The 25450-nt window shown below is 40.9% G+C and overlaps 1 protein-coding gene across 1 annotated transcript; it reads left to right on the forward strand.

The window, feature by feature from the left end:
* The first annotated feature begins 1554 nt into the window (after positions 1-1554).
* LOC116216845 (translation initiation factor IF-2-like) lies at positions 1555-22056 on the forward strand. Its single transcript, XM_031554308.1, has 2 exons — positions 1555-1641; positions 20351-22056. Exons 1-2 carry the CDS (start codon positions 1555-1557, stop codon positions 20912-20914), a joined length of 651 nt encoding a protein of 216 aa, XP_031410168.1. The 3' UTR covers positions 20915-22056.
* The last annotated feature ends 3394 nt before the right edge of the window (positions 22057-25450 follow it).

The raw sequence follows: 25450 nt of genomic DNA on the forward strand, positions 1-25450 counted from the left end.
ATGTATTTTTTTTTTTAATGTATTACCCCATCTCCTGTAAAAGGTTCTCTCCCCTACTAATGCCAACTGACCTGTTTTGTCTGTCTCATCTCTACAGTTTGTAGCACAAAACATTATGGCTGTATTTATTGCTAGACTCTATAATATATTTTTGCCTCTTGTCCCTCCTAGTGACATATTAATCAATGAAAATTCAGCTCATTCAACAGCAGCATTTCCATTTTGCTTTTAGCTGCAAGGAATCTGTCTGCATCTACATCAGATGTGCCTGTAAGATCTCTCGGGAGAATTCTTAGGTTGAAAGTATCAAGGGTTACATCTCTGTAATACCAATAGTTTATCTTTTCCAGATGCACACAGAATCCCAATATCTTGTGTTTACAAATTCCAAATATTAGAATACTTTTGGAAAGCAGAGAACAAAAGGGGAACTGTGAAGCTTCAGTGTCACTTTATTTAAATGAAGGAAGACAAACTCAGGTTTGCCCTTACTGCACTCAGCTCTGTAGTACTAGACAAGAGGCATAGTAGTGCTTCTGTAAACTAAGAAATTGCTATAGCCTCTGCAGTAGTAACCAAAGCACTTGCTGTAATATTCCACCTAAATAGATACAAGCGAAACATTATTTGGCCTGAGAGTTTTCATAATATCGCAGTTTAAAAAAAGGTTAGTAGAGACATCCTACGTAAGTGTGTGGAGGAGGAAGAAGCTTATCAGCTTGTATGGGAGTTATAAAACAGTTTTATTTTATTAGCTTGCTACCTTTGGTTTTCTGAATTGGCTGAGGAAGCAGAAGATTGGCTTGGGACATGATGTCACCCTCACTGTGGCTATCAGAGATTCGGTATAAATATCAAGGCAATTAGTGATCAACTATCCAAACATGCTTCACAGTGAAGAAATAATCAAAACCTTCATTTGACTTCCAGTGGTACAAATCAACTGGATATATATTGATGCTTTAAAAAGTAAACCAGGAAGAAAGCACAAAAATTTCTCTGTTTCTTTTAACTATGTTACTTCTGGACTTCCATTAAACAAGCTGATAGAGCAGCACAACTCACAAGCAATTCTCACCAGGTTTCAGTTCCTATTCAGAACAGAAAAAGAGAGCTCTTCAAAATTTTGCAACAAACCACTTCATTTCTTTTGTGCTGCCACTACTGTAAACCTAACTTCCCAAGCTCTTATCACAGCACCTACTAATTTCTGTGAGGTGCAAAACATGACAGGCAGATATAATCAATTCTAAGGGATATTCTTCCAAATCCTTACATAACTTATTTTAGCTTGCTGAGAAACAAGTTTGAGATATAGCCAAGGAAAGGCCCATATACCTAAACAAATCTTAGACATGCTTCAAATCCTTCAATCCAAAAAGGTAATCAAGTTCACATCTATTTCCATACATCTGACCATGAGATAGCAGCCTTCTTCCCCATTTCCACACTGATCAGGAACTTGCAGTTCTGTTTCAGCCCAAATCCAAGAGAAATATGGCAGAACAGGTAAGCTTGCTAATCCTAAATACAACACTGCTTCCCCAGAGAGCCATGGCAAAAGCAACAGTAAAAGAAAACGCGTTTTTCAAGAGCTCCTCAGATTTTTACATGTTAAATTCCACTAACATCCAAGAGAAAGTAGGTATTTCTGACTAACGCTGCCTACACAAGGCAGGAAAGGTAGAGACAGGAAAATAGATTTGTTCAGAATTTCATCCCTAGTACACAGATGTGCGTTTTCCTATTATTTATTTTTAGGAACTACCAGATTCAGCATAAAATAGAGTGTTTTGCTTTTTCTCCAATCCCTTACATTCTCAAATTAATTATTCTTCATAAATCATCTCTGGCAGCTACTACTGGAAAGCACAGCAATGACAGCAAAGGATTTACTCAAATGCTACAGCCACAGGTACAGAAATAAGGGAAAGAAGTTGCTCACCTTTGGAAGGACTCAGGTACACAAGGATCTCCACCAAGATATCCTCACCTCCACTGCCAACCCTTAAATGAACTCTGGAAAGAATGGATCCTGGCTCCTCCCCTTCCAGCCATTCAGCAGCATTGCATGCACCTGAGCTCCCCTGGGTTGGCCCTGACTTCTCATCAGGTGCTCAATCACTGCTTCAAGCTTGTGACTCAGCATTTCCACTACACTACTCCACATTATTATTTCTTGTCATCATAAATAATAAACACACTGCTAACTTTCAAAGACTTAAAAGTTGGGATATAAAATGAAATCCTAGCATGCCAACTTAGTTTCTTGCCCCAGACCATTATTTGCTGGATAGGGCACTTCCAGGAGCCTTACCCATAAGGCTATCGGTGCCTTCAATCTCCTTTTGCTCAGACGGCAAAGAAGCAGAGCAAGCAGTTCAGGTGTGCCTTGGGACTGAGGCTGTCCTACATCCAAATGTACATTCTTGCAGCTAAACATGATTAACTTGGCTGTGTAAGTATACTACTGCTTCATTTTGTTTTTCACTCGTATTTCTTTCCTACTACTCACAGATGGATTTTAGCTCCACTTTAGTCCCACATAGTTTTCATAGATTGCAAACAAACAAACAAAAATACGTAAAACAATTCTAAGCAGCAAAAGGCTGAGATAACCAGACACACAAAAATCAGGTACAAAATAAACAGTGAATGTATTAAGGTTAGAAATCAAAAGAATTCTCATGTGTATGGCAAAAAAAGCAACTTCTAACCACAGAAAGATTAACTCCATTTAAAGACCAAAGTACGAAGAGGTTGTATGACAAAGCTACTGAAAAAAAATACTAGACAGGTGGTCTTGCACCACTGGGTCTCATTCCATGCAACAACAGGACTAGAATAAGATATACCTCTGTACATCATGTTATCCTTTCATTATGTTGTATGTTTTCCTCTGAAATTACTGGAAGTTGCTTATACTTCTGAGGGCAGATCTGAGCAATCTGCCTCCAGACTCACTTCACTGAATAAGCTTCCCTTCCTCCCTCTGCCCACAGCTTCAAGAAGTAAGCCAGGAACATGAATAGCTATTTCAGAATCCCTTGGTTTAAGAAAACTAAGCCAAGATGCTCTCTTCCCCTATCTAAACATCTATAATAATTAATCTATTTCCAAGACATTTTTTCTCCTGTGGAAGACACTAGCCAATGACACTGATATATATTTGCTCTAGTTTGGATTACAAAGTAGAATTAGTATGGAGAGAAAAACTTTGTTGCTTCTGTACTCTTCAGGCTGCTGTTGGTCCTCGGAAGACAAGTGAAGTGGTGAAATGAACTTGGAACACTGTTTTCCTTGAGAGCTTTCTCACAGAAAGCTTTAGTGATCCTTCCACTAGAGACTGCTCACCAGAGAGTTGTCATTAATTACGGCATGGGAACATTTGGCCAGATGCACCCCAGTCACAAATCACACATTACAGATTTAGTTGGTTTAGAACCATGGCACAATTAGTTGGCTTTCTCCTGTTGTGTCTGGTATGTATCATTTCAAATTCCTACAGCATTTTTACTAGCTTGGCTGTAGATGGAAGCAGGTAGGACTCAGTAATGAAGCTGAGGAAGGACAAGGCACAAATTGAAATTAGGTGAAGTAGTTACGTGGAGCATTTCCACAACCATTGACCTCTTACTGCTACAGTCCACACTATCAACCTAAAGGACATATCAAATTTAAACCCACCATTAAATCTGTGCCTAAATGGAAGTCTCAGTTTCATGGGCTAGAAGAAAATTAATTTGGTGATTAAGAGAAAAACAGAATTAAAGCCTTATTGGCACAAGAACGTAGTAGAACCAGCTGCCAGTTGTCTTGGAATGAGGAGGCACATTGCAATAAGAACCACATTTTCTCTTAGAAATCTCAGCCTCAGAAAACATTACGAGCAAGTTCTCTCTAACATCATGGATTTATAGCATGGTCTGGCTCTGAACCACTGCAATTTCAGAGCTTCCTTACAACAAAAACTGTTATTAAAGTTTGAAACACTAGACAAGACTTCTTGTCCTGTAGCAGTTTATCATCTCCTTCTCTTCTAGTGCTAAAAATCCAACAGTGCAATGGTCTCCCTAGCTCATATGTTAAAACGTGTGCAGTACCCTTTCCAAGCTACAGAATTCACCTTTCAATAAAACGCTTTCTGTGCAAACCATGAGGGGCACACTTGGTCCCATGGTCAGAAAAATGTGTCATTTCATTCCATCTTCATCTTTCTCTCATCAAGAGATCAACAGATAAGAAAGGAGGAAAGCAATTGTACCCAAATGTGTTCTTAGGTAGGATCAAATATTTATGTGTACAGAGTGTGAAATAATAATGCAATGAAGGTGGAAAGGCAAAAATATCTAAGGAATTTTCCATCTTACTCCATATATGTTACAATGCATCAAACATGTGGACACTTTTTTGCACAGAATACAATTCATCTAGGTATACTTAAACTAATTTTGAAATGAATTAGTGACAGTCAAGCAGCACAGCCTGCAAATCCCACCAAAAACAAACAAAAAAAAGCAAAAAAAAAACCAAAACAAAACAAAAAAAAACCTGTAAGCTAATTTTCAGTGTTTTAGGATAGGGACTTCCCACCGAATCCTTCTCTCCCTTCATAGAATGGCAGCAATATTCTAGGAGTGAAAGAACTCATATCCAAAGAAGGAAGTGAATTGTGACATTCCCAATCTTCCATCTCATTCTTCTGCCCAACAAGTCTTCACTATATATATTGGTATGTGAAAAAAGTCTCCTTTTTTTAGGAAGAGGAAAATTAGAGGTTAATCTGTGCTTTAACAATATAAATAAGAAACTGCTTCACAAACCACTTCAGCCTCATGACTTAAATGGAACCAGCTGTACATGCAGCCATCATACAAACAAAACAGTGCTGTCTCTAAAAAGAAGCAATTTCTTAGCAACACAAAAAAGCTGATAGGACACTATACTGGTGACAAAAATTTTAGGAAGAAAGGTCAGACGTTCTGTCATTCATTCTGACCCACTGCATACTGTAAGCAATTAAATTCAGCTCTCTCACACCTATATCGAAACTAATATTTGCTAGCTAAGTGAAGCACAAAATATAGAAAGACATTTTCTGAACACTTATGTCTGAACAATTTCTAACAGCTGTGCATTGACCGACTCAAATCTCTGAATTAAGTCCTGTGAAATCCAGTATTTGCCCCAAGAAACATGTCTGAGATTATCCTATAGATTCCACATGCACTGGATACGTGTAGCTTCAAAAGACAGCTCCCTGCTGACTGAAGGAGAAGCAGGTATTATAGAGCTTTTAAGTCTCTGGTAGCAATATAAATATCATATCCTTTTACTGTATTACTCTATAGACTCCAATAAATCTACAGAATTCAGCTTACCACAAGGCTACTGTTTTTCAGAAAGACTGACCCACTGACTGGTATTTATTTGCTGAGACAAGCTCCATAAAAATAGAGAGAAATCCATACTATTCCCCCTCACAGCCGCAAAGATGACAACTTGTTGCCAATCTGCCTGCCAGGAAACCAGCTGGAAACAATATCACGACCACAACCTATAGGCATCCCTCCAATGCACTAATCCAATCACGGTTCAATAACTGCCAGCATCATTGAGACCTGGAAAGGAGGCTGTGGTAAGAAGGCGCAGTCAAGATCAATCCCCGGGGCCTAGTTAGTTCTTCCTCTCCTTTGTTTTCTTCCTATTTTTCCTTTAGAAAACATCCAGGATTAGAATTTTTCTTCCAGAGTCTGGGTCAAAATTTAGCAATTTAGAGAAATTCAAAATGCAAGCAAGGCCTTCCAGTTTATTTGACGCACACACACATAATGGAAAATGTCACCGCCTCATTGAAGCAAAAAGTCCCCTCACACACGAGCCAGAAAGAGCACAAGATTCTGCCTTGAGACTGGAGTTATCCCAGATAATCCCTTAAAAAAGGCATTGAAATTGTTTGATAATTAAATGGGCCATGAAAGTAATCAGTAAATTGAAAATAATATATATATTAAAAATATATATAATTACATATATATTTATGATTACAGCAACAACAAAGTTAATTTTATGATGGTTATAAGGTTTCTTATCACACAAGGCAGAGGGAGAGACTATTAATTCCAGGATTTAAAGTTATCTTGAAGAAAGGCATGCCAAAATTCAGGGTCTGGAAACATGGTGCAGAAATTGGAGTGTTCTTTTTCTTCTAAAAGTAACAAATCAGAGGGGAATAAAAAAGTGTTGTGTGTGACTGCATATCATTTTGGTCCCTTCTCTCAAATAAATAGCAGGTGTTTTGTGGAGGATATGTTTTAACAATAGAAGTTAGCACGTTATAAGACCAATAAATGACTCTGGCTCCCGAAAAGCAAGGAGTCAGAGTATGGCAGCAAATGCCCCTAGAGTAAAGAAGCAAAGAAATTATGAAGATGCAATTTTTATCAGCTCAGTACATTTCTACACTAAAAAATTTAAAAGAAAAAAAAAAATACACCACACTGGAAGGAAGCTGTTCATTATCTCGGGCAAAACTTTTGGGGAGTAACGACAAGGTCTTCCTCAGTGTTTGCACAGCAGCTGGAGTAACACAACTCAGAGCTAATCTCTGTACTACGTAACTGTAGAATGCAAAAGGGAACAGTCAGTCCTTGTTGTGAAATGAAGTTAACCAGAAGTGTTCAAATAACTGCATCACATCCTGACACTGAACCTTAGGTCTGCTTTTGTTTTCTGAAGTCGAGATACAATATTTGTCAAACAGTTCACTAAAGCTTCGTATTTTCCTAGCGAGTTCATTTCTTTCAGTTTCCAGAGGTCTTTCTGTCTCCTATAAGGAGAAAACTTTGCAGAACTGTTTTTTCTATAAAGCACATTTATGTTCTCGCACTTGAGGATGAAGAAGAGGGAATAACTTGTTATATGGAAGGGGTAAGGAACAGGGAATCCATGTAAAGGGTTTCAAGAGTGATTTAAAAATCTTATCTATTTTCCAAGGTACAAACTTCAAATTGTAACTAGTAATAGCTTCATGCTCAGTGTGTGAGCTCCTAATGTCTTCCTGCTCTGCAAATGAGGTGGAAGAGCTATAGATAATAAGGAGTCAGAGTTTTAACTCTGAAAATCATTTTTACGTTGAATCTTCTCTTGTGGAAAAAAAAATTAAATTTTTATTATTAATTACATTTTTATGCTAATTAATCCAATTAACCTGACAGAATTAATATTATTGCAAGTCCAGGGCAAAATTTAGAGATTCACAGAGAACTAAGCTCAAAAACTGACTGAAAAGTATGTTCCACATTGCAACTATACTAGTTGAAGAAATTCTGTGTATGAAGCATACATTTTAAAGGTAAGAACCTCAGATTTTGTTAAAAGTTGAACATTCATGTGTGTAGGCTAGCATTTTAAATTGATGTGTCTGCTTGTCCCACCCCCTCATCACAATAAGGTAAATTTAGTCTAAGCCTATTAAACATAATGCCTCTTACAGGTGTACCTCTCACAGAGGTAAATTTATACATGAACTCCTAAATCAGTTTTAGCTAGAGTAAAAGAATTTTGCATTCAGCCAGAGACTCAAAAGATTCCCCTAGCTTGCCTTTATTTTCAGGCCTTAAATCCTTTTGAGCTCTTTCCTCTCTGACACTTCTCTGTAATGTGTTTTGAAATCTAGTGATGAAAGTAACAAGAACTGTGTATTCGACCATAGCACTGGAAAAACATTCTAGCAGAAATCCTGCAAGTAATCCACATAAAGGAAGGTAGCTTACAGATAGAAAAAAATGTAAATGAACAAGCTGTGGAAAACAGCCTAAATACCAGACTAATGAAGTTTGGCCAAGTTAGCCACATAAACACATCAGTCTGATTATAAAATAAAAAGTGCTGTCTAAATAACAAGCAAAATCCTTCTGAAGCCTAGCACTAAGAAATGCATAAGCAAAAAAACTCCACAGAAGCCAATGATTACAAAAGAGTCGGACAACCACTGAAATTTCAATAGATGAGACATCATTCATAAGAATGGATTCACCAGATACAGAACTGCAAGAAGTCTTCTATGTCATGAAATCCAGTTCCTCCTTATGATAAACAACTGTTTCACTTAACGTCATTTCCCTTGCACATATTTCAATGGAACAATGCAGGTTTTCACCACAGATGTGATTCCAGTCAGCTTTAATGAAGAAATTGCTCTGGATAGTTTCATTTTTTTCCCCCCCCAAGTAACTTCTAAAGTACACAACTCTTCTTCGTTATTTAGTTGCTCACGTGATGTGAAACTCCTGCACCTCATCAGCAGTCATCTCAACACATCAATGCCCCAGGCTCACACAGGGACAGCACACACATTTCCAGACGCATTCTGGTGCAGGTAGGCATGGAGTAGGCTTCAATCCAAGGCCTTCAGCAGAGACATACAGCTAGATTGGAAGGAAAATTGGTCCAGCACACATGGGTTAAGTAAAGGCTCAAACAGACAAGCTCTGCAGATTTAGGTGAGACTATTTATAGAATACAAAGTGACTGAAATAGCACAGGACTGGATGTGGTCCAGAAAAAACACATCCAGTGCAAAGAGAATGCAGTACTAGACTATTCATCTGCCTAAGTGTTATGGGTTAATATTAGCTGTAACTTGCTAAGCAGTATTAATCAACAATAATTTGTTTGCACATCTTGCAGTGCTGGAATGCACCAGTGAGAGTAGCTCTTCAAAGTGCATCTGTAGAGAATAAACTTTTTCTGTATGGCTCCTTGAAATGCATGCACATGCTTTATGGAAGAAGGACGATCTTCCAGTTAAATGCACAGAAGTTAATATAAGCACACTTCAGCTCTTGTAAACGTGTCAACAGAATCCTCTCATATAAACTCAAAATATCCTCCTTCACATTTTTTCTCTGTCTGAAAAATTTACAGAACAGGGTTATCCTCTTCCTGGATGTTGTAAGAGCAGGAGTTTTTAATTTTATGAAAACCTGGGCCACAATGTGTATAAATATGAAGACTTAATCATCACTGTGTATATGCAAAAGGAAATATATGTAGTTTCATTGGTTCCCAAAACTTCTCCGTGCCTCTCAAGTTTAAAAGATTACTTCCGCTGTATTTCAACGCTAATAGCTGTCATCTATCACCAACAAAAGAACGTACAGAAATACTCATTCTTTGCCCACTTGATTGATAATATAGTATCAGTCAACGTTTTAGAAGCATATACAGTCCTCCAGTGGAAAAGACACTTCTGAGGATCTGAAACAATCTGAAGCACAGAAAGCTATAAAGATCACCTGCTAGGGCATACAGTGAATGGTGCCGATCACCAAACTAGCAGTCAGATAGTCTACTTTAAGAAATTGAACTAAACTATAACGTAGCAAGCAAGAAAAAATTACTGAAAAGGAGCAGTCTAAAAAGTGAGAACTTCAGGGAGAGTTATGACAGTACTTCAGGGCAGGGCTCATCTCTTGGAAAATGGATCACTTCCGTAAAAACAGGGAAGATCATAAAACATGGCAAGTCTAATGTAAGCAGGAAATTAAGAAGGTTAAGAAAAAAAAAAAATCCCTGCAAAGGGAGATCACAGTTCTAGTAAACAGATTTTTAAATACATCAGCACCAGGAAACTGGCTAGGAAGCTGGTGGAGACTCAGGATAGTAAATGTGTACAAGGGCAGATGGGGATGATAAAGCTGTAGTGGAGAAGCAGAGTGAATTCTTCACTTCAGTCTTCACAACTGAAATCTTTGGGGATATTTCCACAGCCACTACACTCTTCACAGAAAGCCAGGCTGAGGAGATATGTCAATCCAAAATAAATTCAGGAAATGCTAGAACAAATAAGGAACTTAGATGTTAATAAGTCACCAAGACAGTACAACATTCACACATGTTCTGAAAAAACTCCAATGTGAACTTGCAGAACCACTAGCTGAGGTGTGCAAGACAGCATCACTGAGTGCCTCTGTGCTGGAAGACTCAGGGTCCTGCCTGTGTAACTCCCAAGTACAGGAAGCTCGGTGGAGTGGACCCGGGAACTACATGCTGGTGAGTCCAACCTCATTCATAGGAAGGGTGAACACTTTAGAAAGAATAAGAAAGCAAAGAATAGAATTTAACAGACTTAACGGAGGAATCAGCGGAAACTCTGAGATCAGGGGCTGGTGTTATTCAGCATCTTTATCAATGTTCAAAATTAACTGACTGGGCAAAAAGTTTGCAGGTAGGCTTTAGTGTAGATAAGTTTCTGATAATTCATCTAAACAGTATCAGCTTTGACTGCTCCTGCTCAGAAGATGTAGACACCTCTTGCTGTTCTCTAAAGTCATTGGCTTGGTCTTCAGCAGAAGTGAAAAAAAAAAAGAGAAAAAAAAGGCCAAAGCATAGGGTTATCATCACAAGGGCAGAGAGCAAGGTGGATAGCATCTTTATGCCATTATGCACAATCTGAGTGCTCTCACAGCTTAAGTACTCACCTGCTCTCCACATACAAAGAAAGACATTGTGATATTAGAGGAGAACTGGAAAAGGTGAGCAGTAGGAACAGAGCTAATACTTTACACAGAGACACTAAAAAGGCCAGTAATCTTCACTTTGGAGGAGGAGAAAGCTGAGGGTAGATATGGCTAGGCATAAACAAACACATGAACTGCTGAAAGCAGAACAGTAATTTGCCAAATCTCACAATACTAAAATGAGGCTGTACTTACTAAGTTTGCAGTAAACCCATTTAGATAGAAAATACTTGTTAACACAGTAGGTTACATGCTTCTGGAACTTATTTTCACAGGAACCTGTGAATGTTTCAAAAGGGATTAAACAGTCTCCTGGACAACAGGTCCATAAATGGATAGTTAAAGGACTAAATGAGTACGTATCCTCCAGTATTCTTAACACAAGAACTGTGGGAACTGAAGAGTTAGAGAGGAAAGTTGAATTTAAGAGGTAGCTGTTTTAAGAATCTCCCACTAACTTCTCAGACACAATGCTGGGCTAACTGAAACACTGAGTCAGTTTTAATGTTATTCATCTTTTGGGTAGACTCAACATTGCTCCTATGCAGCACCTCATCTTGAGGATGAGCAATGGTCAGTTTTCATCGGGGCTTAAGAATTTGGCCTCTAGCTACTGTGAGAACCAAACCAGAAAATACTGCATGGCTTAACACAGAAGTATAATGCTAGATATCTGCTCTCTTCCAACATGCTGATCCCTGTCTCTTTGAATTTAATGATAATTATCCATAAACAATGCTGTATATATATATATACACATATATACACACACACACGCACACACAAATGTGTGCGTATGTGTGTGTGTATGAGTGGTACAACCCAGACTACGCAGCTTCTGAATCCATTTTATTATTTTATCTGTATTATAATCCTAGCAAAGCAGCAAGTAGATAGAAAACAGGCGTATACATTACCTCTCATGGCAAATAGTGGGACAGGAACAGGCAAGAACCACAAAGAATGGGAAATAAAACAAATTGGACTTGATTGAAGTGCCAGAGCATTTATTTCAATGCCCTTTGCATAAACGCACCTTTTATGTCTGTACACACAGTACAGACATCTACAAAAAGTTGTACTTACTCAGGTAAAACATCTTAATTTAATTTTTAATTAATCACAGACACATTCTTTTTATATTCATCCTGAAATGAATACCATCTTTGAGGCAGTAAGTTATTTATGCCTTGTAAAAAAATTTAATCAGTAAAGCTGTATTTCCTGTCTTGTAAGTGAAACATAAGGACAGAGGGAAGAAAAACCTCACAAGAAGTGCAATTACAGCAAGCTTGTCTTCAAGACAATAAAGCCTTTGTTTTTAGGTTCAATGTATTTCCTCATTATCTTTAACTCCTACAGTTTTAAAAGAAAATATTTTTGTTTGATCCTTGGGGAAAAAAATCTCTATGTACTACATTGGTCAAATATTAGGAAGGTTTAACAAAGATACCTCTTGTGTCTGGTCTTGATACATTCTGTTTCAAAACCTTATGCTTGTAATAAAACCAGCTAGAAAGGAACAAACACTGAAAAGCTACATAGAGAATGCATTCACCACAAAACAGATAACAAGCATGAAGGGATATGAACCACCATCAGCATTTTTCTCCACTATAATTTGGCAAGAAGTAGTATGTTACTACAGTTCTCTACACCATCCATCTCTAATATAGTACCTCCCATACACATAGGATTCTGCAGAAAGCCCACAAACTAATGAACAATCACACCAATTTCAAAGCAAGTTACCTGAGTTTTCAAGCAAGTTATATAGAGTTAATTAGACAAAAATACATGTATAAATAAATCTGAGGAATATTGTTTTGAGAAAGAGCAGAAAAATGTTCCTAGAGAGTACAACATAATGGAGAATTGTCAATTACTGACACTTATTCATATACTTATGTTTTCTTCTGCCATTTCAGACAAAGCAGAAAGGATAGAGTGATGAAGAGAATGCAGTTAGAAGATACGGCATTAAGTCTAAGGTCAAGATCCCACATAGAGAAAGGTGAAAGGTCCACGTTATTTTACCTGGTTAATGATTTGAACATTCCTGGCTTTCTGTCCTTGCTGTGGAGACACAACATGAGTTGTTAACATGTACAGCCTCATTTTCTGGAAGTCAGAGTTGTTCAGTAAGGAAATGAGCTCCCATTCTGCTCAGGATAACTAGGACTGCCAATTTGTTCTCCATACTTCAAAGTCCCCAGCTATCAATCAGAAATGCCTTGGAGAGGGAATATAACTCCCGAATTGCAGATAAGAGCTAAACAGCCTGAGAGGACTGGATGGCTTACTGATCACCTGCAATGAACTAGATACTGGCAAAAGCTGAGGTAAAATAAAGGAGCAATACTTCAACTAAGTTAGAAACATTTCAAGTATTAATTTATCAGTGAGTAGCCCAGGTTGATTTCAGCTCATGACTTGAGCAAAACTCCCCATTAGTTGCAACAAAACTCTAACCTGTTGCAGCGGAGGCAAAATGGCATCTGCTTCTGCACCCAGTCCAGGCCAGCCATGTCAGCAGGGCCCGACCAGCTCATGCCTCCTCACCTCCCCTTCAGCTCGTGGGGTTTCCCTCAGTGGAACTCATGGCCACCTTTTATTTGCCTCTCTCACACACAGCTCTTACTGGGGATGTGGCAGGGCAAAGGCCAAGAAGCTTCTGGATGGTTCTGGCGGGCTCTGGTGCCAGTGGGCCAGTGAGGAAAAGCAACACCAGAGCACAACTGTGGCGCCAAAATGGCTGCCAGTGCAAGGGTGGTCAGGCAGCGGTCATCCACAGAGGGCACGGAATCTCCAGCCCTTTGCAGCGCTTTACACTGTATCAATGGGCAAATAATAACAGATAAAATGTATAATTCCCTGCTGGCAATCCAGAGGTGGCTTGCAAAGAATTCGCCATTAAGAAAGCAACACACTGTTCATGCACGTTCCCGACCAGTGCTGAGGGAATGGCAGAACACAAATCCTGTGGCTCCCTTGGGAAAACAGCGCGTGGACATCAAAAACCAGCAGCCCTCCTCCATTCAAATGTCTTCGATTTGCTCATGAGGGCAGATATTTTCACAGCAACATGAAACATTTCTGCACTGAAGAGGAAGAGGCAAATGAGTAGGAATAAGAAAGGAAAATGAAGAAGAAACAAAGCATCTTTCACCACTCCCCTGTCTGTGAGAAAGATGCACCCAGGCATGCACAGACACACAAGCCAGGATCTCTTCCTGAAAACTGCCTGATGCGTGGTTGGCTGTTTGCTTGCCTCTTAATGATATGAGTTCAGTCAGCAGCATCTGCCTCCAGCTGGCTTCAAGTAATGCCACAACATTCCTCAGAGCCACCCAAACCATTACTTTTCTATTTTCTGCCATGTGGGGTCATCACACCCCCTCTGAAAGACTCAGAGGTATGATACCACCGCAGGCACCCTCAGAGAGAGCCTGACAATGGTTTATTATGAGGCTTGTTGTAACATCCTTTCAATATCCTTAAGGTCCAGTGATTTAGAGAAGAGAGCCTTTTGTGTCTCCTGTCAGTTCCAGGAAGCTCCTGTCACTGGCATGGAGACTGCATATGGAAAAGAGCTGCTAAATAGACCAGTTAAAAGAAGATAGGCCCAGTCTCACCCCCACCTTACTGAAAACTGTGAATACTGCAGCTCTATTGAGGTCAGAGGGATTGCACCGCACTGCGGCTGGGGGTGAGACATCCCTTCACCAGCTGCTACATTTCAAAGCCAGGGCTCCTTCGGCTATGGTCACACAGCCCCTGCAGGAGATACACCCCCAGAGCCACCGCAGCCAGAACAGCAGTGCTTCAAGGAAGGCAGCATGTACACAAGCAGATCCCAGTGATATAACCGACAACTAAACTTAGACTGCACAAATCAGAGACAAAGGGTTTCTCACCCCCAGAGCTGGCTGGATTTGAATTAGTGATGTCGAGATCTAGCAACATGTTTAGATGAGAATTACTGAATTATTTACATAATATATTCCTGGTCTTCTACAAGAGGAACAGGAAGCTTATGACCTTAAAAAGGATCCAGAGGAGATAATGTAAGTAAAGCAAGTCCTTTTTTTTTTTCTTCACTCCTTCAAGTTTCTCTCTCCTGTATGTTTTAAACAGTTTGCCAATCACTCCTGTTCTGTCTTCTTGACACAATCAGTAGTATAAGGCCATACAGACAGCACGTCCCTGACCTGCACTTTGTGATTACTTCCAGAACATGCCTTCTCATTTGTTCTCCTCACAGGCAGGCTGTTAATTAATGTTCGAGAGATATGATCAGTGATTTTTCTTTTTTAATATTGCACTAATTCCAAATACGTGAAATAAAAGAAAAAAAACACCTTTACTCCAGTATTTAACAAACCACTTACATCATTGCAAGGAATTCATGGAATTACATACTTTTTTAATTACGAAAAGACCAACTTCACGAGAGTAAACAGTGCAGAAAACATGATTACACAACTACATTCCTTTTATAGTGTGTTACTGAAGTTAGGCATCCTGTTATGTTTTGTGCAGCACATTTATGTATTAATGCAGTTAATGAAACTGTGACTGTCACTTTGTAGAAATGGGAAACCTCATATCCCTGTCCCATGTTGTTTATCTATCTGCTAATGTTTTGCATCATGTGTACTCATCAATTAATAGCACATAAGAGAGCAGTGTCACCTTGAAATAAAACGCAACTTCTTGATCAAATGAGAAAACTAATTGTTGAAACAGAAACAGAAAACTTGCAATACTGTTGGGCAGATAACAACAGCAAACACAAAATGGGGATCCTTTCACAGTTTGGGATATTTAAGAAAGGGACTCGGCCAGACCAAGCACCAACATGTGCCTCTTGCCAGACACACAAATCCTGATCTTATTTATGAGAGCATTTGCAACTTGCTCAGTCCTTGGTCCCCTCATTATGGACTCATCCCTTAATATTTTTGGGAGGTTTATGATGAGGATAGTAATTTTTGTTACTTGCCTGTTTTTCCCACTGGAAGCTGGGTTACACAGAAGACACTACATCCTTGGGGATGAAGCCACAAGTCTTGTGGTCAGACTGACCTCCACTACACAGTTTGTGTCATTCTGGTCACACCCTTCTCTTCAAATATCAGATATCTACTGTTTCTCTGCAACTTGCAAGACAGCTGAAAATACCGGAGAGAGCAGTAGAAGGACAATTCAGAGTAACAATCTTGATCTATTGTGCTACAATTATAAATTAATAGTAGTGGATGTGCTGAAACCTTGTGCAGTATCATATGCTTCCCTCAACCAGGAGGCCATGACTTCGCACCACCTGTGGTATCTCAGCATTTCAGCTTCTCTTCTTTCTCCCACGAGCTGTATCTTCTACTGTTTAAATCCTTCCTAGGTGAAGCAAATAACTGAGAATCTCCCTCTGTGAGGATTCTGAATCCTGTAGCACATCAGCTGCATCACACTGGCCCTAAAAATACCTTTAGCATGAGGAATGTTGTCCATACAAACAGTAATTCAGGCTAAAGAATAAATATGCCATAAACTGGAAGTGTTTTTGGCAAGTGAGTAAATTTAATCCAATTACAGCAGAGGTGATGAGGTCAAGCTGACTCTCAGCAAAGAATCACCAGCATGACAGTCCTCGGAACAAGACACTGAAGCTCGCTGGACTGATTGAGAGAGCTGACACACTGTAATGAAATTCAGCAATGCTCAACTCATTATAACAAAGATAAGTGCCAAGAAACTGCTTTGTACCAGCAAGCAGAAGAGGAAAGGGATTCAGCAAGAACACACTTTGTAAAGCACACTGTAATCCTAAGCACTTAATTGCCTTTGGCAAGAGCTGCATCCCGTTGCTCTCTCAGAAGTCGTTTTATCTGCAACTCGATGCTCACAGCTACAGCAATGAATGGAGTGGGGGAGGAGGAACTGAGGAAATAGTGAGAGAACTACAGCTAACAGTCCTTGCTGAGCTACCCAAGAAAAATATATAAAAAACCAATATGTTCAAAGCCTAATCTGCACATCCATGACTCTGGAGAGCTCCCATAGCAGCAAATAAAGAACAACCTGCATCCAGGCTCACTAATCACCTACAGAAGAAGGGAAATTTGTTGTGGAGTTGACACCTGTATTTATTTTTAGTGTTTATGTAGGAGTGGCCTTGTTTTCAGACATTCCAAATGAATCCCTGTATGTCAAAGCAAACTTGCAAACAAAGTTAGAGCCAAAGTTTCTATTTATTTTCCCTGTCTCTTATAATACGCTTATAATGCAGCATTCACAAATATTTTACAATATATTAACCTCAACTCATTGTTCCCACATAAATAGAAGACTTGAAGGTAAATAATGCACAGAACCTCTTTAATTAAATACAGAGTTTGGGGGAGGAGTTTCTGCAGACCCTTTTAAATTTTAAAGCCTGCCACTGGATGAACAAAAGGTAGATTAGGCTCACATGATAAATCCCAGTAAACCTGAAAAGCCTTTGTTAATAAGTCACTAAAGAAATTTTTTTTTTTTCTTAGAATTTCTGCTCACCAGAGGCGAGCATTAAGATTATTCTAGTGTGTTTAGTTTCAAGCAGCATTAAAGGGGTATATGCTTCATGGAGCTCTAATCTCCTCATTTGTATAGAGCTCAATTCTCCTTTCATTCCTACTGAAGAACTATTTCTAGCTTTTACATAGGGAGCAGCTGCTGAAACTTAGGAGGAAAAAAAACATTTATGAAATTAGTTAACTCCCAGGAAAATTAAAGTGGCATTCTAATCAGCTTTCTGTTCCCAGTCCTTTTAACAGCAGCAACAGCAACCACAGAGATTCAGGGGCGTTTTCATCTCATTTTGGTATTTCTTTCATGTAGCAGGTTGCAAGTGATCCTTTCAAGTTTCCATTCATAAGTTAGTGTTCGGTAGCTTGTTCACAGAGCCAAATGACATGTTAGCTTGGCAATTAGAACACTCTTCTGTTTGGAGAGAAGCTTAATGTGGACATTAGTAGAGTAAAGACCTTGCTGTAGCACGTTCAACAGACCCATTACAACTGCTCAGAAAAGAGTCAGACTTTATCAAAATCCATACTGCCATCACAGACAATACAGATATTTATCAGAGGGACAGCTTTAAATAAAGAAGTCTAGAGTGCGTCCTGCCTGGATCTATCTGGTTTCACCAATGAATCCTCTTGAACACTATAGAGAACCATAATCATATCTCTTCTCTGTCATGCACTGCTAAAGTCTGAAAAGCACATGTAATCCTAATGTACATCATGGCCATTTTTCAATCAGTGAGAGGGATTAAGACAGCTGTACAATACTTGCTAAGATCCCGTCTGCATCACTGGATGCCACTGTAGTGAAATGGATTGTAAATAAATAAAAAATAAGAAGCAATGTCTGCTGCAGCAGGTGTAGCAACACCTTGCTAGAACAATCAGAGAAAGAACAGCCTGCTTTCAGGGTAGGAATGAATAGTATAGCTGCAAAGACAGCAGAGGATATTAATCAGCCATAGAAGAATTATTACCTTTGTTAACAAACTCCTAACTCATACCTGTGGAGTACAGTCATGGGAAACTATTGAGTAAATCTCTAAGTAGGGCAAAATCAAATGACTCTAGCATGTTTTAGTATGAATTTGACATGCTTTTATGAAAGAGATAAGACTTTTTGCCAAATCGGGATGAAATGGTCCAAGATCTCTTCCAGACTATGTTCAGGTCTGAACCCAGCCTCTGTAGGGGAGTCCAACAACCACATACTGGGGCTCCCAGTTCTCCAGAGGTCTAACCAGAAACTTCAGCCAACTCCCTCCGTAGCTGTCCCAGAGAAAGCTCCCAAATAGACTTTCCAGATTTAGACATCCACAGCTTCAAGGCACAGCATTTGGAGCTGCTCTAAACTCTATTTACAACTGCATTTTGTTTTAGGAGGGTTCTGAAAGTAATTTGTAACTGTTGGTTTGCAGTTTAATACAGTGTGTTTGGCCTGCATAAGGATATTGCTATCAATTTTGATTGACTGTAAAAATAGGACCATTGCCCAGAGAAAGTGCTAAGGATCTTAAAGGAGGAGGTAGGCAGAACAGAATAACAGATGAAAAAACAGTGAAAAATCACTCTGAAGTTTAACTTAAGCCAAAGACAATATGTAATCATTGCTTATTTCAGACTTAATAAACTCACTTTCAGCGTTACACAAGCAAACCAAAAGAGCTTCACTGATTTATTTCCTTCATCCTCCTTTGCACCACGTAGCAAAGCAATTGAAGTTACAGAGATGCTTGCAACAGCAGAGTATCAGGTTTCTAACTTCCTTTGCAGCAATCTTTTAAGATTTTCCTACAAGACCAATAAAATTGGGTCAGTGATATTAACTAGTGTGAGCCTCCCACATTTATACCAAGTCCTAGATGAGATGGATGTCAAAGCAGGTGTTTTCTTTCTCTTCATGTCTCTCTGAGGTTAAATACTATTAACATATCACACGCACACGGTATATGCTGCTGATCCTGCTGCTCCTCCTCCAACTGACAAAGTCACCCTAATTACTGCTGAAGTTAAAGCACTTGTCCTGTAGGGCTGCAATGCAAAGTGCTAAGGATGAGAGCAGTCTAGATATGAAAATGTGTTACAGTGAGCACTATGTAACAAAACTATAGTGCAGATAGCTCCCATCCTGTGTCACTATGCAAGAATTGCATCATGAAGAACCAGAAACGCTATGGATATACGCCAGGCAAAAATGAACTATTTGTGCCAATTGACAGTTATTAGTAAATATAAATCTGGTTTACAAACAGAAGGCTCCTAAACTGCACTCTTAGAGCCTACATACAGGCACATTTCAGCAAAGCGAAGTTGCACAGGAAGACATATGCCATATTTGGCAAATAATAGTGCAAGTCATTAGGAAAAATAAAGACGTGTGAAGGAAATAGGGGGAGGGAGATAGTTCCTCTGTTTGGGATTTAAAATGCGAGAGGAGTGACTTGTTCTCTAAGAGCTTCACTGACAGAAATGGCATTTCCAGCACTCCTGGGAGTGAGGGCATCATTCTGGAAAGTCTTAACAGGGAACACACCTTCTGTGTGCAGTGCAGTGCCTTGCACAGGGCTCAGCACTCAGAGGTAGGATGTGTGGTTCAGCTATTTGCATTTATCCTTTCAGCCATTCCCTTTGTAGAAAGCATAACCGAGGATTCAAAACACATTAGATTCTGCCTCCCAGCTCTGGGGAAGTATCTTCATGGACTTGCTCTGCAGAAAGTTGGGCTAGGGTTCAAAAGCGTCCTTAAGCAGCAAGGGAAGGGAAAGATTGTGCCTGTCTGTCCCTGACCCCCAGCCCCTGCCATGTCACTCCCTCCCGGGGCGCGGGGAACAGTGCCAGCCCAGTGTCCAGATGTGCACAGACAGGAAAGAAGATTACATGGCAAAGCATTTACTTTATTTTTAAGGCAAAGCAATCCCCAAAAGCACATTGCTCCAACGCATGAAAGCAGCGTGCAGAGAAGTGGTTTTACCTCCCACCCCCCCAAGTTAATGATTTTAAGCACGTATCTCCTCTCATCCTTACGTGTTACATTTCAGCGGTGCCAACCAGCCTTTACTCTTAGCCGACACACCGAGTGAGCTGTGTGACACGGCGCCAACTACTCTGCGAACAGCAGAAGTTTAAAACAACAACGCATTTGGTCTAAGCCACCAGACCTGGATGCTCAGCCAAGGAATTGCCACGCTCGTCTTTGAAAGGCTCTAAATTCAAGCCCAATAGCCGTCCTTCGCAACCTCGCCTAGAAACGCCCGTTCTTAGCAGTCCTTTCCTATCTGCCCACGGAGCAACGTTAAAAAACTGCAACAAGTCACGCGTAAGAGACGAAAAGCACTCCCAAGTACTCACCCCGCTGTCCGCTCGCTCTCGACTCAGCGCGCTCCGGGAGCGGAGCCGGAGGTGAGCGCCTCTCCTCTCCGCAGCCCCGCGGACGCTCCCGCAGGGGACGGTTCGGCAGCGGGTCCGAAAGAGCTGCAGGGAACTCCCGCCTCCGACTCTCCAAGCCCGGCATGTGCCCGCAGCCCCGTCCCTCCGGAGCGGCAGGTTCTCCTCCTCCTTCCCCGCCTCCTCCACCCCCGGGCGGCTTTCTCACTGGGATGCTCAGCACCCCCCGCACCTCGGGCTTCCCCCGGCGGCGCCGCACCGGGAGCACCGGCGGCTCTCTCCTCGCTCCCCACCTGCTGCTACCGGAGGAAATCCGGAGCCCGCGGGAGGGAAGCGGTGCCCGGCGGCGATACCGGCTGCGGTTCCGTCGTTCCCTTTAACTCCTTCCCTTCCCCGCCGGAGGGAAGCCCGGAGCACCGGTGGGGAGCTGTAGAGGGATGAGCGTATGGCACGCGTAGGGGGTCTGCTCCTATGGGTATGAAGGGCTGAATGGGACCTAAGAGGTGTGTTTGCAGGTGCGAACTTATGGATGTGGATGGAATGTGGAGGGTTCTGTGCAGCCCATCACCCACTGCCCCATCCCTGCAGTGGGAAGACTCTGCCTCCCCCACCTCATCCCAGGGCCTGACTCAGGCTGATGGACTGCCCTGGGATGTCCAGACCCAGGGGATTTAGTTTGATAAACCTGTTACCATTAATTGCGTTAAGTGCTAAAGTAGTCTAGGAAAAAGAACAAATGAGAGATGGGGACAAACTGAAACCTCTTCCATACCAAGGCTTTGGAACTGCTGGTTTGTAACAAGAGACCTTGAAGAGGAGGGACTGGAAAATCAGGAGCATGGAAAACTTAAAGCCTTTTTATTGTAGTATTTTAAAAGTTTTTCTGTACACACTTTAAAAAAAAAAAAAATCATCTAAAATGAACTTACAGCCAGGCAATATAAACTCACAAAGATGGACATACAAAAAGCCCAGGTTCCAGGGATAAAACCTCTCCTTTCTGTTTTCTCACGTTCTTCTGGGCTGCCACTACAACGTTGCTAGGCACCATCAGTGTGGTTCCGAACTGCAAAGGAAAGGGGAAGGCACTGTCTGCAGAGGACTTGCCTCCTCCCCAGGCTCAGAAATGCCTCTAGGGGCAATGGAGCAAACCACAGGTTCTAATTCTTCCTCCCTACTCCATTTCCACCAACCAGCAGACATTTTGCAGAAACGTGGACAAGATAAGCAAGCCCCAGCAAAGCCGCAATGACAGGAGCTTAGTATTCACAGAGACCTCAGTGTCTCAGTGAATCCTGGGGTGATTTTTTCAGCCAGTGACAGAGGATGTATGTGTCTTGCAACACCAGCAACAGGCAGCACAAGATGCTGCTTTCTCCTGGTGCATCATTGTCTTGCTGAGCACAACCTCTGCAAAGTGAGAGCCTCTGCCATATGAATCTACAAAAAGCCACAGCTGTCCCTTTTGACTCTTCCAGGTAGAGTAGAAGCTGAATGAATAAGAATTGCTGCTGCCTTGTCGTGAGGAAGCTGTCTGCTTGCAGTGATGATTTTCTTACTCCTAATGCCCTTAACTTGATCATCTGTTGAGAATATAAGATATGTTCACCATTATAAAGGCTCTGGGAGTCTATTTCAAAAAAGACATTTTTCAAAACTGGATCACTGAAAGGAGACTTAAATAAAAGTGACTTTATTTCCAAAGGTTCTAATTACCCAGTGTACTAATGACACACAGCCAGACTGCTAGTCCAAGTCTTTTTTTTCCTCCTCACTGCTTGGTAGTGGCATATCTCACACTGTACAGATGTTTCCCTTTAGTGCAGTGAAAATGCACGCACATCCCAAATGCACAAACTTCCCTGATCCCTGCTGAAGTACACAACTGCCTATGTTCAGTTCTCTGTGGCAAATGGTAACACAAATGCACAAACTCCAGTGGCCACACAGCCATAGTCACATGAGCTGCTAAAAGAAAGAAGCATGTTACAAAATCATTTTCTTTCTGCAGATAATGACTACTTAGTACTAGAAGGAGTAAAGAGCATGAACCTCTACTATAACCTTGCAGAGCCTCACATGTTCTTGCTTTGACTTTTCCACGTCACAGCTGACCGAAATCTGTACTGCCAACATCTTTTGGGAAAGTTTCCTTTTGAGCATTTTTAAGTGTGTGCTCTGACAAGATGCTGCTCTGCACCATATTCCTGCTTTTCTCTGCAGATTTCTAGCCCAAGCTTCATGAAAACTCTTTCCTGTAAATGTGCTCGTGTCTTACAATTTGGGAATTGCTGCTCTAGACAATCTTGTAACAGCATCACCACCTCTGCTTTCAATTTAAAATGATTGCTCAGGCTTTAAACACTCACAGAGAACAAGACCCAGTGTTGCCAGTGAACCCACATCTGCCTTCAGCTGGGAGGGAGGAGTAGGAGACTCTTGAATTGGGATGAAAGCCACTGAGCTCCGTAAGAAGAGCAGCCAGTGCCCCTGCTGGGTTTCAGGGATTGACTCATTCTCAGCAGAGCTCACATATTTCTGTGTTGGTTTTTTTTGTTTTGTTTTGTTTTCCTTCCTTTCTGTTATTTTGTTAGTTTGATAAAGAAGGGAATTGGGCGGCATTTCATCCTACTGAAAACCAGTATCGGATAATACTTGATATCCAGACACAGCAACTCTCCAGCATCTTCAATGGTGCCTTCAGCTTCACAGCATGCATTCCAGGAGCTACAGAATGGGAATTCAACAGAGCCACTTTTATAGGTTCTAATCCTAACTCAGATCAACCCCGTAATAATGAATGTTTAGATATGACATTTAATGAATGCTGCTGGCTAGAATTATCCTGTACATCCTCAGCTGCCTGAGGTTTTGCCTTGTTTTGTTTTTTAATTGTAAACATTTCTCATGCAGCTGCTCCAGGGACATGTTTAGGAAGCAGGGCTGGTTACATTTAAAAGATTTCAACTCATCTTGACCTACATTTAGATTTCTGTAGCTCACAAGCCAGGATTGTAAGCAGCAAAACTCTCAGAGAGCTTATAGAACTTCTGTAGGGCAAGGCACAGGAAGTAAATGCAGGATGAAGTTAACCAGCTGAAGTGTTTGGAAAAGTGAGTTACTGAAGCTGAACTGTAGGCTCAGATGATCATCAGGTGAGTAGGGAGAAGAGATAACCTCTCCTTCCTTTTGCCTTTGCTTTCTTTCTGATTGTTGCTTGCAATCGTTCTGTTAATTCTTTTAGGCTCCTTTCAGCAACTTCAGAAGGGGCCTAAGTGCAGTCACAGCTTTATTCATGCCTCTTGCTCAAACTTCTGCTTCAGAAATTAAGTGTAACGGCTATTCTTGATATGATCTCTTACTGAACAGATAAACTGTCAGGATTGAAGATGCTAAGGAAGTAACTTCATTGGGAAGGAACACATTCATCCATTTCCCAGAGCCAATTCTCTCTTTTCTCTATTTCTGCAGGGTGTGAGCATCATTTTAAAGAGCAACACAGCTTCCAGCTGCTTGAGAGTAAAAGATTATCTTCTAGAAGCGAGACACAGCAATATCTTCCCAAATCTGCAGGCAGACTCAATTACCTACCTCCACCCTCTAGCTGTTCATGTCCCTGTTCATCGCCTGGTTGGACCAGGTGACCTTAAAGGGCCCTACCAACTCCAGTGATTCAGTGATTCTATCCTGCTTATGTCTTTGCTGACCATGTACATAGAAAGCATTTCAAACCTTTCAGCTCCATGCCCCAAATACAGAGACAGAGCAGCTAGGAGAGAGAAAGCCAAGAGGTCAGGCCAACCAGACCAATCGCAGTGTAGCACTAACACCAGCATATGACATTTAGACCAGTGCTGGTTGGCTCAGCTTAGAAGCAGGAAAATGAATTTGATCCATCAGCAAAACACCACAAAGGCAGTTTATGCCTATCTGGTAAAATATATGGGTACTTGATTCTGTCTGCTTTCCAGTTTGCTGGAAGAAGTCAACAGGGCTGTAAGCATTTTGGCCGCTGGGGAAAATTACAGATTTGGAAACTCAGCAGATGTTTTAGTGCCTTGTATTTAGAGGTCAGAATAATGTATAAGCAAGGGCATAAAGAAGGAAGAGCTGGCAGTTTCACTGATTTCAGTAGAAGCTGAAATGTAGAACTTGTGTTACAAACTGGTAGTTCTGTTCAAACGAGCAGGCCAAACATCTGCAAAAATTCTCCACCATCGTTTTTTTAAGCCACTGGTGGTGGCAGATAAATTCCACCTTCATGAACCAAAAGCATTAAAAACATTAACTACTTCTGACCATTGCTGAGTTAAAGCTATTAATACAGGAATACTGCTATTCATGCAAGTCAAGAGATACATACTGTGGTTGCTGTGTGTTATGCAAAAATGAATTCAGGAGCAGGTATTGGCTGAGGCTAGACTGATGCTATAAATGCATAGATCAATATAAAGGCAGTCACAAGGAAGACAGCACTGCCACTCACACAGTTAATTTGGCCCTTTTCCTCATAGAATGGATACAGACAGCAACTGGATGTACCTGAAAGACTACAGCTTCTTTTTCCTGAAGCTCTTACTGCAGCCAAAGTGAGTTCAAATTGTTGGGGAGGTTCTGAGATGAATTGGAGGCTGGAGAAAGGTCAGCAAGTATGCTCAGTAGTGATTTCTACCAGAGCTGACTTATGCTTTGCACAAGTAATGGTCCAGAACCAGAGAGCATCCATTACACAGCTGAGTTAGTGCCCATTCCATACAGAGAACGGCCAAGCTAGCTGCAGAGTGTAATTTACTGTTATTACAGCCTTCAGTCTCTAATCTCAATTTCTAGTCTAAAGAATGTGGCAATGTTAATGGCTACATGGCTATAGCATGATTACAGAGGTACAGTATTTTTTACTTTTTTTTCAGATTGCCCAATTTAAGGCAATAAGGTTGCTATTTAACAAAGCTCAGATTAGGTAACTTCAGTAGTTAT

This window comes from Meleagris gallopavo, chromosome 7 (genome assembly GCF_000146605.3).
Source record: "Meleagris gallopavo isolate NT-WF06-2002-E0010 breed Aviagen turkey brand Nicholas breeding stock chromosome 7, Turkey_5.1, whole genome shotgun sequence".
Taxonomy (NCBI): Eukaryota; Metazoa; Chordata; class Aves; order Galliformes; family Phasianidae; genus Meleagris; species Meleagris gallopavo.